General features: G+C 33.8%; 1 protein-coding gene across 1 annotated transcript; it reads right to left on the bottom strand.

Moving 5' to 3' along the window:
• Nucleotides 1–9,564: 9,564 nt before the first annotated feature.
• Nucleotides 9,565–13,878, bottom strand: LOC126878721 (uncharacterized). The gene is made up of 2 exons (XM_050641594.1): nucleotides 12,560–13,878; nucleotides 9,565–12,484 (listed from the first exon to the last, which is right to left on the bottom strand). Exon 2 carries the CDS (start codon nucleotides 12,334–12,336, stop codon nucleotides 9,832–9,834), a length of 2,505 nt encoding a protein of 834 aa, XP_050497551.1. The 5' UTR covers nucleotides 12,337–12,484; nucleotides 12,560–13,878; the 3' UTR covers nucleotides 9,565–9,831.
• Between the last annotated feature and the right edge of the window lie 871 nt (nucleotides 13,879–14,749).

Below are 14,749 nucleotides of genomic sequence, written 5' to 3'. Positions count from 1 at the left end.
TCTTTCAAATCAACATCTATTTGGAGCTAAATATGTCTTACCGTTTCGGTGTCTATTTCAAAACCGCACTGTCGTGAAATGGACACGCAAACGGAAATACGCTGCCGGATCTATTACCTTAGTCGCATAATTATAGATGTCGTCTCTGCATTTCGTATCACATATGTGGACTGTTTTTTAGTCTTTCGGTTAGTTTACTATTCTCTTTGTATATATAACACCGGTTTATAGCGTCCTGTGCTTTCCATCCATCCATCCAATGGCACTACAGCCCAAATCGAGCCTTGGCCTCCTTCAATAAGCTTCTCCAATCATTTCGATTTACCGCTGTTCTTTTCCATGAACGCGTTCCCAGGAAGTTCCTGGCATCCTCATCGACTTCGTCTTCCCATCTCTTTTTAGGTCTTCCAACCGGTCTTCTTCCCTGCATTCTTGCATTCAGCAATTTTCTGGGGATTCTATTCTCATGCATGCGGACCACGTGCCCTGCCTACCGTAATCTCTGTAGTTTAGTGTGTTGTGCTAGAGTTGGTTCGCTATATTGCTCGTATATTTCTCTATTATACCTAATTCGCCAGTTGTTATTTTCCCTTATTGGGCCCAGTATCCTACGTAATACTTTTCTTTCAAACACATCTAATGCATTGGCAGATTTCTGTGTCACCACCCATGTTTCGCAGCCATAACTTACTATGGGCCTGATTATTGTTTTATATACCCGGAGTTTTGTTTTCCGGTGTACGTCTCGCGATTTGAATATGTGGCCCATCGCGAAATATGCTTTATTTTCCAGCACAAGCCTTCTATTTATTTCCGGTTCTTCTTCACTGCTTGCAACCAGATCCATTCCTAGGTACGTGAATCTATTCACATGTTCTATATCGTCAATAAAGTGTTGTTGCGCCGGTCTATTTGATCTGGTTTGTATGAGTAGTTTTGTTTTATTTGTGTTTATTTCTAGCCCTACTGCTTCTGCACTCTGTTTCAACTCAACGTAGGTTTCTTCCGCTGCATTCATTGTTCTGCTCATTATGTTTATATCATCCGCTTATGCTGCTAATTGGGTAGATTTGTTTGTAAGTATGTTATTTCCGCTTACCGTCAACCGTCTAATTAAATATTCAAGTACAAGATTAAAAAGCGTTGGAGCCAGTCCGTCGCCTTGTTTCAGTCCTTGCGTTATCGTAAACGCATCAGTGATCTGTCCTTGAATACATACTTGTGCTTCTGTTTCTGTCATTGTCATTTGCACTAGTCGTATTAATTTTGATGGTATGCCAAATTCTTCCAATATATTAGGTAGAATTGTTCTATCTATTGAATCATAGGCTTGTTTAAAATCTACAAAGAGATTGTAAACGTCCATGTCATATTCCCATGCTTTGGCTAGTATTTGTTTAACTGTAAATAGTTGGTCAATGGTAGATCTATTTTGCCTAAACCCTGCTTGATATTCCCCGATGATTTTTTCCGTGAGAGGTTGAAGTCTTCGATTAAGGATGTTTGTGAATATTTTGTATCCCGAACAAAGTAAAGAGATGCCTCTATAATTCTGACACAACAGTTTGTCTCCTTTTTTATGAATAGGGCAGATTATACTTTTCTTCCATTGTTGGGGGATTTCTTCTTCTATCCATATCTTCGTATTAGCTGATACATCTGTTGTGTCAAATTCCTTCCTCCTTGCTTGAGTAGTTCTGCCGGTATTTTATCTATTCCCGGTGCTTTATGGCTTTTTTGTATGTGGATTGCCGTTTGGACCTCCTCTAGCGTTGGGGGTCTAGTTAATTAATTTTCTTCTCCATCTTCCCCCAGCTCTTGTTGTTGTACCTCCTGCCGTGCCTGCTGCTGTCTCTGTTGTTGTAATGGTGGTTGTGCCCCTTTGTTTAATACTTCCTTAAAATATGTCATCCAGGTTATCTTAATTTCGTCCATATCGCTAATGATTTCACCCTTCTTATTTTTGCAGAGGCTAGTCTTCGGTTTGTATCCCTGTCTTAAATGTTTAATAAGTTGGTATGCACTACGTGTTTCGTTTTCCTTAAACTCCCTCTCTATGTTTAGTATCCGTTGGTTTTCGTACTTTTTCTTTTTCTGCCTGCACAGTTTATCTGCTCTTCGTCTTTTGTTCTCAAATTCTGTTTTTCTCTCTCTAGTACGTCTGAGTATGTAATTCTTATGTGCTTCATTTCTTTCCTGTATAGCTTCTTTGCATTCTTCATCGAACCATGTTTCTTCTCTCCGTTGTGTCTTTGTTCCTATGACTTCTTTCGCTGTGTTTAATATGAAACTGATTATGGTGTTCCATTGATTTTCTATTGTGGAGTCTGCTCTGTTTTCTTCTAGTAATTTTTCATCCACTGTCCTGTGCTTTCCGGTTCCTATTTTCCAGGAGATTTGTCCACTTTACTGGCCGTAGGTCTCTCCCAGACATGGCTTTTTGAATTCCACTTATACAGGTAGTTTTCGGTCTGCCATTATCAGCTGTAGGAGTTGATGTTCCTCCATTCTTTGTACATGGCCGTACCACCAAAGTTGTTTTCCTTAGATTTCTTCTATTGTTTGTTTTCCTATTCATAATATCTCGTACTCGTTCATTCGTTATGTGTGAGACTCTAGAGATGCAGGCCGATCTTCGCCAGAAGTCCATTTCCAGTGCGAGCAATTTCTGTTCTGTTACCTTATTCAATCGCCAGGTTTCACATTAAAGATGCTATTATATAGCTGTGTTTTCTTTCCTTTTAATATGGTTTTTGACTAAAGTAGTGAGTTCGAAGCTCCTATTACCTTATTTCTTTCATAATTCTTTCCTCTATTTCGAATTTTGTTCTTCCACTTTGTTGGATTCTCGTTCCAAGGTATATGTAATCAGAGTTTGGTTCGATAACCATATCATCCTCTAGCTCAGGGTGAGCAAACTTTTTTTGAAAAGAGCCACAAAAGGAGTTTGGTCTATTACCGAGGGCCGCAGTATTTCCGATTGGCCGAGGGTCGATTCAATCATTTCTAGTCGGATCGGTACGGAGTATCTTTAAAACGATTTTCAAAGTCTTCTTTTTTTGTATAGACATGACCCTGTCTGTTTTTTCAATGTGCATCGAGTACGTTGTCATTCCATCGTTTTCGTGGTCTTCCCACTGATACTTTTCCTATTGGGCAAGCCTGTCGCTCCCTCCTTACTACTCTATTTTTGTTGTCTTTCGGCTTATGTGGTCGTTCCATTCTACTCTTCTGTTTTTTACCCAGTTATTAATGTTGCCCACCTTGCATCTGTGTCGTATATGTACCCTTCTAGTTCTGCCCCATAGTCTCTTACCATCGATTTTTCGAAGGGTTTTCATCTCCGCTGTTTCTAGCATTCTTTTTGTCTTCCCTATATTAGGTCGTGTTTCTGCAGCGTTTGTCATTATTGTTCTGATGACTGTTTAGCAAATTCTGCCTTTCATTTCTTTTTCGATATTTTTATTTCTCCAGATTGTTTCATTCGGCAACCTGCGGCTGTGCTTGCTTTATTTACTTGATATCCCACTCCTTTCAAGCTTCCCGTAGCTAGATAGTGTGATGCCTAGATATTTTTAAAGTTTTTTAAATTACATTTTAAATTTGAAACTTATTTTCTGGTATAGTATTTAGTGATTTTAATGATGGAAAATTAACTAATTCTTTCTTTTTTATATAATCACTAAATAGTTTGAGTTCCATTTTAATAGAATTGACCTATATTGTGTATGTATAAATTTTTGCCCTATAATGTTATGTTTAAAACATTTAAATAATTTACAATGTCCAGGGTAAGCGTAAAATCATCTGCCCATTAAAAACTTGAAAAATTAGCAAAAATGTCGCAGTTTTTCATTTCTAAAAATAAAGCAATTTCTTCCCTTTATTCCCAGCATCTTTTAAGTACATTTGCTAAATTAACTATTGAATATGATGGTGATATAAGACATCAGTATGTTCTGTTTCTAACTCATCCACAAATGCTATGAATTCCTGATAATTTAATCCTCTTGAACGAATATAATTAACAATATAAGTTATACATAATTGAAATGACGTTGTCTACTTGCAAAATATTTTTGAACAATACCTGCTGATGGAAGTTGTACATGAACGTAGTCTTTAATTTTTCTGAATATTTCAATGTTTCCTCCTCTTAAATTTGGTGGTCCGTCAGCTGTTACACTTACTAGTTGGTTAAGGTGTAGTTTATAATTTTCCAAACATTTTCTGACTATTTCAAAAATATCGTTTCCAGTTCTTTGAGGTTTCATGGATTCCATTTGATAACAGTTCTTCATAAATATCCAAATCGGTATTGGATATGTAACTGAGCTGTGTCAATTCTATCAACACTTTCATCAAATTAGGCCAGGGTAATAAGACAAAAATATACCCTGTTCGTGACACTCGAGCAGCCAGGGTACTGAAGCGTTTTTTCGACAGGTAATACCTATAAGAGCAAATTGTAACTATTTCCTGCGTAGGATCTGGCGGCCATTTTTATTTATAAACAATTAAGTCTCAAAAATGGCATTTTTCCCTTTTATTTTCAAATTAATAAAAAACAGTGAAACTTATGGTTTTCTTAGTACAAATATCTTTTAGATTATGGAAAAATCTTTAAAATGACGTATTACAAAGTTTGATATACTCATTTATTGTTAATATAATTGCGAAAAAATGTCGGAATTGCAAAAAAATTATTTTCGCAATAACTGTTGTAAAAATTAGTGTACAGGTTTGAAATTTTTGTCAAATGAGGGTTCTTTGGTGCTTAATATGTGATAAAAATTTTAAAGCGATTCATTCCATTGTTTAAATTTTATTCGAATTGTTTATCTCAGAGAGCATTTTTTTTTAAATAATATAAGTCAGAAAAAAATGACGTTAGAACCATTCCATAGGTGTCAAATGGAAGAGCATGAGCTATATTTTCAACTTGGTTTAAAAAAGCAAATAAAAAATGTATTTATTAGTAATAAATAATTATGCAAAAGTATCGTAAATCTTTCCTTATAAACTTTTTGGATAACTTTTTCCAAAAAAATTAACTTTTTTTACCCTGTTTTAAGTGCACAACTACCAAGTAATATTATTTATATCATAATTGATAAAAAATTGTAATAAATATATATAATTTCTTATATAACAAAATAAAAAGTTTATAAGGAAAGATTTATGATACTTTTGCATAATTAATTATTACTAATAAATACATTTTTTATTCGCTTATTTTAAACCAAGTTGAAAATATAGCTCATGATCTTTCATTTGACACCTGTGGAATGGTTCTAACGTCATTTTTTTCTGACTTATGTTATTGCGAAAAAAATGCTCTCTGGGATAAACAATTTGAATAAAATTTAAACAATTGAATGAATCGCTTTGAAATTTTTATCACATATTAAGCACCAAAGAACCCTCATTTGACAAAAATTTCAAACCTGTACACTAATTTTTACAACAGTTATTGCGAAAATAATTTTTTTTGCAATTCCGACCTTTTTTCGCAATTATATTTACAATAAATGAGTATATCAAACTTTGTAATACGTCATTTTAAAGCTTTTTCCATAATCTAAAAGATATTTGTACTAAGAAAACCATAAGTTTCACTGTTTTCCATTAATTTGAAAATAAAAGGCAAAAATGCCATTTTTGACACTTAATTGTTTATAAGTAAAAATGGCCGCCAGATCCTACGCAGGAAATAGTTACAATTTGTTCTCATAGGTATTTCCTGTCGAAAAAACGCTTCAGTACCCTGGCTGCTCGAGTGTCATGGGAAAAACCTTATTACCCTGGACTAAATGCAATTGAATACCATATCAAACTGCCTTCTAAAATGGAGTTCAGTTGATTTTGTACGTTTTTTTATTTTGTACATTATGCATAAATTATATTATTACATATTAGCAATAATTAATTAGAGGAGTAGGTTACAAACAAATGTCGTGGCTGCGAAATATAAAGAACTGGACAGGTGAGCTGTAAATAACACTGGCGAACTTCTGCATGCCGCAAAAGACAGACGTCTGATCTTACGATAATTCGCCAACGCACTGTACATAGGTGCACGCCACCATAAAAAAAACAATTTTTTAAATGAAAATAATTTAATTTTTCCACGGGCCACAAAAAATGTCTAACGGGCCGCATGCAGCCCGCGGGCCGCACTTTGCCCACCCCTGCTCTAGCTGTAACTCATTTTGCTCTCCTCCTATACACATATTATTCGGTTTTCTCTATATTGACGTATAGGCCCCATTTTTTGTATTCTCGAAACTGTTTGTCATAAATAATAGATCATCTTTATCCTGGGCAATCACCACCTGATCGTCAGCAAAATGTAGTGTGTATAGTGTTAAGTCGTCGTTTAGCTGTATCCCCATACCAGAACATGATTTCCGCCATTTATTCAAGACCTCATTTATATAGATCTTAAACAGTGTTGGCGATAAACTGCATCCCTGTCGTAGTCCCTTATTCACCATGAAGCTATCGGATAATCTGTTGTTGATTTTGATGTTTACTTGGATGTTGTAATACTTAGAATTTTTGCACTGCTTTTAATAAGATTCAATTTATTGTTCTAGATTTATAGATTGTGTCCTCTATTGGCTAATCTAGTCTCAGGAAATACATTGCGGAAAATACAAGGGGATACATGGATGAGACCAGCTAAAAAGGTTTGGAAGATATATCTGGCGAATCAAATATAAAATGAATTATAAATCATGCTGACAGAGGTGGGGGTAAATAAAGAGACTTTGAGAGAAGGATGATTACAAAAACAATACCTTATAGTTCGATAGGAAGGAGAAAGACAAAAAGGCCACGATCATGATGGATAAAAGACATTTCATATTACATATTGTGCAATAATAACATCAACAACCCGAAAAGAAACCATTAAATTCACTACTCCAAGAAATTAACGCACCACCTTAAAAATGGGTTTAAAAATGGGTCATTTTTGAAGCCTCGAATTTCCTCAACCTGTCGTCTGATTTAAGTGATTTTTTTAATATGTTATAGCCTTATTTTTTAACAATATCTCTGTGATAATATTGTTGCTAGACAGGTAAATTGTCATTGTCTACCAGGTGTACCAATCAAACTGTGTTTGTTTCACAAAATTCACCACACCCTGTGGAATATTATAGCATTTATAAAATTCTTAAATTGAACCCAACAATAGCCTCAGATTTTCTTAACATTCTATTTTTTTATTCAATCGCTTATGTTGGATAATACAAAAGTTAGGTACTTTAACAACTAGCCATGTTTTTCATCAATACAGGGTGTGCGACAAACTTTAAAGGAAAATTCTACATGAAAAAGAAATACAGTTAGTTTGCTTTATGTCGTTCATTTCCGATGATATATAAATTCTTCGTTTATATAAATGCTTCGTTTCCGAGATACGGGGTGTTGAAATTTGTATTACAATCTGACAATTTATTTATTACTTACTCTAAAACCGGTTGAGATATGCAATTGAAATTTGATGGGTTTTAAGAGGTAGTTATTGCGCTTTTTTTGACATACAAGTAAGAATTTTATATTCACTATTGGCGTGCCTACGGGTAATATGACCCGTATGTGAGCCAATGGAGAATATTCCAATATAAAATTCTTAATTATAGGTCAAAAAATGCGCAATTACTACCTCTTAAAATATACCAAATTTCAATTGCATATCTCAACCGGTTTTAGAGCAATAAACACCCGTATCTCGGAAACGAAGCATTTGCGGACATTGGTTTATAAAGCAAACTGTCATTATTTTTTCATGCAGAATTACCCCTTAAAGTTTGCCGCACTTCTTTAGAAACACCCTGTATTGATGAAGAAGATGGCTAGTTGTTAAAGTACCTACCTAACTGTTTTTTATTATGAAACATAAGCGAATGAATAAAAAAACAGAAAGTTAAGGAAACCTTAGGATATAGTTGGGTTTTAAATTCAGTACTTTATAGATGCTAGAATATTCCACAGGGTGTGGTGAACTTTGAAAAAAAAAACACAGTTTGATTAGTACACCTGGTATACAGTGACAATTTACCTATCTAGCAACAATTTGATACAGAAAAACCCTGGTTTCACAAATTCCCATATATACAATATGTCCCTGTAAGTTGTATCCATATGGAAAACTTTTTTATTATTAATTTTACGAAAAAAAGTTATTCTTCATAAAAAGCTCTGCATGGTCCAAAACCTATGATTTAACCATCAAATATTAAATTTTTGGAATATTATACGAGGTATGTCAAAAAGTTTGAATTTCACTTAAGAGTAAAGTAGCTTTATTTTTCACAATATTGAAAATTGCTATTATGAAAAGTTGTTTGGAATTAAAAACTATACTCTAGTATGCAATTACATCTTTCTAATTGAAAATATTTTTTTTTGAAAAATTGTGGATAACGAACATTATTTTCAGTTATTTCAATTCAGATAACTCTTTTATTATTTATTTTACGAAAAAAAGTGATTCTTAATAAAAAGTTCTGCATGGTCTAAAACCTAAAATACAACCATCTTATGTCAAATTTGATCAATTTTATACGAGGTATGTCAAAAAATATGAATTTCGCTCAGAGTAAAATACGTTTATTTTTCTCAATATCGAAAATTGTTATTATAAAAAGTTATTTAGAATTGAAAACTATGTTTCAGTATGTAATAACATCCTTCTAATTGAAATATTCTGAACTATAAAGGTACTTTACTGTTGATCTAAGTTTATCTTTTTCGACATACCTCGTATAAAATTGATGAAATTTGATATAAGATGGTTGTATTTTAGGTTTTAGACCATCCAGAACTTTTTATTAAGAATTACTTTTTTTCGTAAAATTAATAATAAAAGAGTTATATCAGAATTGAAATAACTGAAAATAATGTTAGTTATCCATAATTTTTCAAAAACAATTTTTTTTTTAATTAGGAGGATGTAATTGCATATTAGAATATAGTTTTTAATTCCAAACAACTTTTCATAATAGTAATTTTCAATATTGTGAAAAATAAAGCTACTTTACTCTTGAGTGAAATTCAAAAATTTTTGACATACTTCGTATAACATTCATAAAATTTGATATCTGATGGTTGGATCTTGGGTTTTGGACCATGCAGAACTTTTTATAAAGAATAACTTTTTTTCGTAAAATTATTAATAAAAAGTTTTCCATATGGATACAACTTATAGGGACATACTGTATATATATATATATATAAGGAAAAGAAGTCTTTGCTGACAACGTAGAAAACGGAATTCTGAGGTTATTGGGATATGCAGCGGTGAAATAAGTGTACTCTTTTAACTAAGTTTCAAGCTTTCGAAAATGTTTATTTTCATCATCAGGAATAACTGAAATAAAGTGCTACTGTTAGTACAGCATCCTCGAAAACATACAGTACAAGGTGTAAAGGTTTAAAAACTTACGTTATTGAGATTTGCTTTCCGTGGATGTTATACTCACAGGTGACAAATTCACGCACCACTCATTGATTGAGTCAAATATTAAAAAATACATGGTGTAAAAGACCAAATTGACAAATTATTTTCTACACTAACACATAAGAAAAAGACAATTAAAAAGGTTTACATGCCACGTGTGCCGGCAAGTGTGAAATGTGAGGTTAGAAGTCAATGTCATTCCTGGACATACGCAAATGACACCACTTCTTCTTTTTTCTTTGTCTTATGTAGTACTAATACTTTAAGAATACACATCAAAAATTTACCAGAGTTTTGTTTGAAGTTAAAAACCAAAATTATAAATAATTTACATTTCAATGTACTGAAAGCTGGAAACTTTACAATGAATCAGTTGAAAAGACATCATTGAAATGAGGATAGTTGTCCAAACATAATAGATATGAGTAAATAGAGCTTAATTGATTTATGTCACTCCTTTTGTTCATTGCATTAGAATTCTGCGAAATGAAAGCCATCTCTAAGAACAGTCTTTTAGTATAGTTGGATTCAGAAGCTAAAACTCTGACCGATTCGTAATTCATTTTGTGATGTTCTTTATTAACATGTTCGGCAAGAGCAGATCTTTCAGGATATAATCTGCTATCACTGCGGTGACTAACTAAACGACTACCTAAATTGCGTGCGGTTTGTCCAACATATACCAAATTACAGTTGTTACAGGGAATCTGGTAGACAACGTTAGAACAATCCCTAATGTCACTCTTGTCCTTAACCTTTGAAAATATAGATCGTGAAGTTAAAGATGTTTTAAAGGCTATTTTCAAGTTAGGGATGTCTTTAAACAGTCTAGCCAGTCTGGGTGTTATGCCTTTCACGTATTTTAAAGAAGTATATAAACAATTGGCATTTTGTTCTCCGCTTGTAACAGTAATTTGCAACTCATCATTGTGGCGTATTATGTCAGGGGTCAAACTGAATAATATCTTGGTGACTAGGTGTTTTGGATAAGAGTTGTCGATAAAAAGGTTAGACAGGATTCTCAGGTTCTTCTGATGGCAAGAAGGATCACTGATAGCTATGATTCTAGCCTTCATTTGCTTAATCAAGTTGATTTTTATTGAGTGTCGATGATATGACCAATAGTTAAGAAAACGTCCAGAACTATGAGGTTTTCTATGCCAGTCAATTCTCAGGGAGTTGTTATGGGTTCTAATGAACCGGGTATCAAGAAAGGGGACTGAGCATAGATCATCCTCATGTTCAATTGTGAACTGTAATAGAGGGTCATAACTATTGAATACTTGCAAAATTTCAGCTGATCTATTGCTAGGAATAGCGAGGATTAAGTCATCCACATACTTTTTAACAAAAGGAATATAGAAGGACAATTCTGGGATCACCATATCCAGTAAATGATCCATCACATAACAGGCCAGAATGGGAGAGATAGTACCTCCCATAGGAGTCCCTTGTGTTTGTCTAAACACAGTATTATTAAATGTGAAATAGGTGTTGTTAAAAAGAAAGGAGATGAGTTTTTTGAAAGATTCCAAGCTAATATTGCAATGAGAACTAATAAAATTCCAATTGTTTTCAACAGCTATTAAGGCTGCATCTAGATGTACATTAGTGAACAAAGAGACTACATCCAGACTGATAATAACATAGCCCTCAGGTAACTGATAGTTGTTAAAGCTGTTAAAGACATCAAAAGAACTTTTTACGTCATATTCATTAGAGACATATGCATTGGTCAAAATCTCAGTCAAAAAAGATGCTAATAAATTAGTAGGTGAACCAATGCATGCAACAATGGGACGTACCGAAAGCTGTGGTTTATGAATCTTAGGTAAAGCGTAAAACTTGGGTATGACACCCTTATACCCTGTTAATTTTTTCTTTGTATCATCATCTATTTGTCCCGAACTGCATAATTCCTTGATGAGGTTATTGCATTTAGTTTGAACAGTATTAGTTGGATCTCTGTTCAATCTCTCATATATGTTATCAGAATTTAGCAATTGGAGACATAGATCTAAGTATCTCTGCTTCTCCAGAACTACAGTTACATTACATTTGTCAGAAGGCATGACAATAATGTTAGTGTTTTCACTAAGAAACTTACGAGTTTTATGTAACATAGCTCTGTAGAAGTTAAAGCTACTCTTACTGTTATTTTTATGTACATAATCAGTAATGATGTACGTAGATTTAGCTACTAGCACGTCCCTCAGTTGTGCATCCGTGACAGAGTGCATAATTGTTTCAACGTCAGCCAACATATCCCTGATAGGGATATCTTTCCCTACAATAGGTTCTATACTGAACTTTGGACCCAAAGACAAAAATCTAGAAATATCATCGGGCAAGGTTACATTGGAGAGGTTCTTAATCCAACCCGGTTTTGTCTTTAGTTTCAAGTTCAGTTCTTGATTAAATAATCTATTATATTTGTTAGTATTTACTAATTTGGTTTTATGAAAAGTTTTGTTATATAAAACTTGTTGTTTACTAGAAAAGTTGTTAAAAATGAATTCAGAAGTAAAGTCAATGATGTCTCTTTTGAGTTTAGATAAATTAGACTCTAAATTGTTAATGACTTTAATGCAATTAGAAATTTCTAAATTCAAAATTCTGTTTTCTAACCTGGTAAATTGTAAAGCATCCTTGTTCGACTGGATGTCCTGTCTTTGTAATAATTTAGTGATGGATGAAGTGGAGTGTATGATGTGTGTAGGTGAAATGTTTGATGATCTACATCTTAATAAAAAACATCTTTTATTGTATTCTCTTGCCAATTTTTGTTTAGTCTTTGACCAATCCTTGAGTGCCCGTACAGCGAGGTCACCATAGCGATATGCGATGTTCTGATAAAATCCCATGCCTTAAAAAGAAAAGGAAAAGAAGTCTTTGCTGACAACGTAGAAAACGGAATTCTGAGGTTATTGGGATATGCAGCGGTGAAATAAGTGTACTCTTTTAACTAAGTTTCAAGCTTTCGAAAATGTTTATTTTCATCATCAGGAATAACTGAAATAAAGTGCTACTGTTAGTACAGCATCCTCGAAAACATACAGTACAAGGTGTAAAGGTTTAAAAACTTACGTTATTGAGATTTGCTTTCCGTGGATGTTATACTCACAGGTGACAAATTCACGCACCACTCATTGATTGAGTCAAATATTAAAAAATACATGGTGTAAAAGACCAAATTGACAAATTATTTTCTACACTAACACATAAGAAAAAGACAATTAAAAAGGTTTACATGCCACGTGTGCCGGCAAGTGTGAAATGTGAGGTTAGAAGTCAATGTCATTCCTGGACATACGCAAATGACACCACTTCTTCTTTTTTCTTTGTCTTATGTAGTACTAATACTTTAAGAATACACATCAAAAATTTACCAGAGTTTTGTTTGAAGTTAAAAACCAAAATTATAAATAATTTACATTTCAATGTACTGAAAGCTGGAAACTTTACAATGAATCAGTTGAAAAGACATCATTGAAATGAGGATAGTTGTCCAAACATAATAGATATGAGTAAATAGAGCTTAATTGATTTATGTCACTCCTTTTGTTCATTGCATTAGAATTCTGCGAAATGAAAGCCATCTCTAAGAACAGTCTTTTAGTATAGTTGGATTCAGAAGCTAAAACTCTGACCGATTCGTAATTCATTTTGTGATGTTCTTTATTAACATGTTCGGCAAGAGCAGATCTTTCAGGATATAATCTGCTATCACTGCGGTGACTAACTAAACGACTACCTAAATTGCGTGCGGTTTGTCCAACATATACCAAATTACAGTTGTTACAGGGAATCTGGTAGACAACGTTAGAACAATCCCTAATGTCACTCTTGTCCTTAACCTTTGAAAATATAGATCGTGAAGTTAAAGATGTTTTAAAGGCTATTTTCAAGTTAGGGATGTCTTTAAACAGTCTAGCCAGTCTGGGTGTTATGCCTTTCACGTATTTTAAAGAAGTATATAAACAATTGGCATTTTGTTCTCCGCTTGTAACAGTAATTTGCAACTCATCATTGTGGCGTATTATGTCAGGGGTCAAACTGAATAATATCTTGGTGACTAGGTGTTTTGGATAAGAGTTGTCGATAAAAAGGTTAGACAGGATTCTCAGGTTCTTCTGATGGCAAGAAGGATCACTGATAGCTATGATTCTAGCCTTCATTTGCTTAATCAAGTTGATTTTTATTGAGTGTCGATGATATGACCAATAGTTAAGAAAACGTCCAGAACTATGAGGTTTTCTATGCCAGTCAATTCTCAGGGAGTTGTTATGGGTTCTAATGAACCGGGTATCAAGAAAGGGGACTGAGCATAGATCATCCTCATGTTCAATTGTGAACTGTAATAGAGGGTCATAACTATTGAATACTTGCAAAATTTCAGCTGATCTATTGCTAGGAATAGCGAGGATTAAGTCATCCACATACTTTTTAACAAAAGGAATATAGAAGGACAATTCTGGGATCACCATATCCAGTAAATGATCCATCACATAACAGGCCAGAATGGGAGAGATAGTACCTCCCATAGGAGTCCCTTGTGTTTGTCTAAACACAGTATTGTTAAATGTGAAATAGGTGTTGTTAAAAAGAAAGGAGATGAGTTTTTTGAAAGATTCCAAGCTAATATTGCAATGAGAACTAATAAAATTCCAATTGTTTTCAACAGCTATTAAGGCTGCATCTAGATGTACATTAGTGAACAAAGAGACTACATCCAGACTGATAATAACATAGCCCTCAGGTAACTGATAGTTGTTAAAGCTGTTAAAGACATCAAAAGAACTTTTTACGTCATATTCATTAGAGACATATGCATTGGTCAAAATCTCAGTCAAAAAAGATGCTAATAAATTAGTAGGTGAACCAATGCATGCAACAATGGGACGTACCGAAAGCTGTGGTTTATGAATCTTAGGTAAAGCGTAAAACTTGGGTATGACACCCTTATACCCTGTTAATACTGTGTTTAGACAAACACAAGGGACTCCTATGGGAGGTACTATCTCTCCCATTCTGGCCTGTTATGTGATGGATCATTTACTGGATATGGTGATCCCAGAATTGTCCTTCTATATTCCTTTTGTTAAAAAGTATGTGGATGACTTAATCCTCGCTATTCCTAGCAATAGATCAGCTGAAATTTTGCAAGTATTCAATAGTTATGACCCTCTATTACAGTTCACAATTGAACATGAGGATGATCTATGCTCAGTCCCCTTTCTTGATACCCGGTTCATTAGAACCCATAACAACTCCCTG

This window comes from Diabrotica virgifera, chromosome 10 (assembly GCF_917563875.1).
Source record: "Diabrotica virgifera virgifera chromosome 10, PGI_DIABVI_V3a".
In the NCBI taxonomy this organism is placed as follows: domain Eukaryota; kingdom Metazoa; phylum Arthropoda; class Insecta; order Coleoptera; family Chrysomelidae; genus Diabrotica; species Diabrotica virgifera.
The sequence above is the reverse complement of the archived record's forward strand: the minus strand, read 5'-3'. Positions and strand labels throughout refer to the sequence as shown.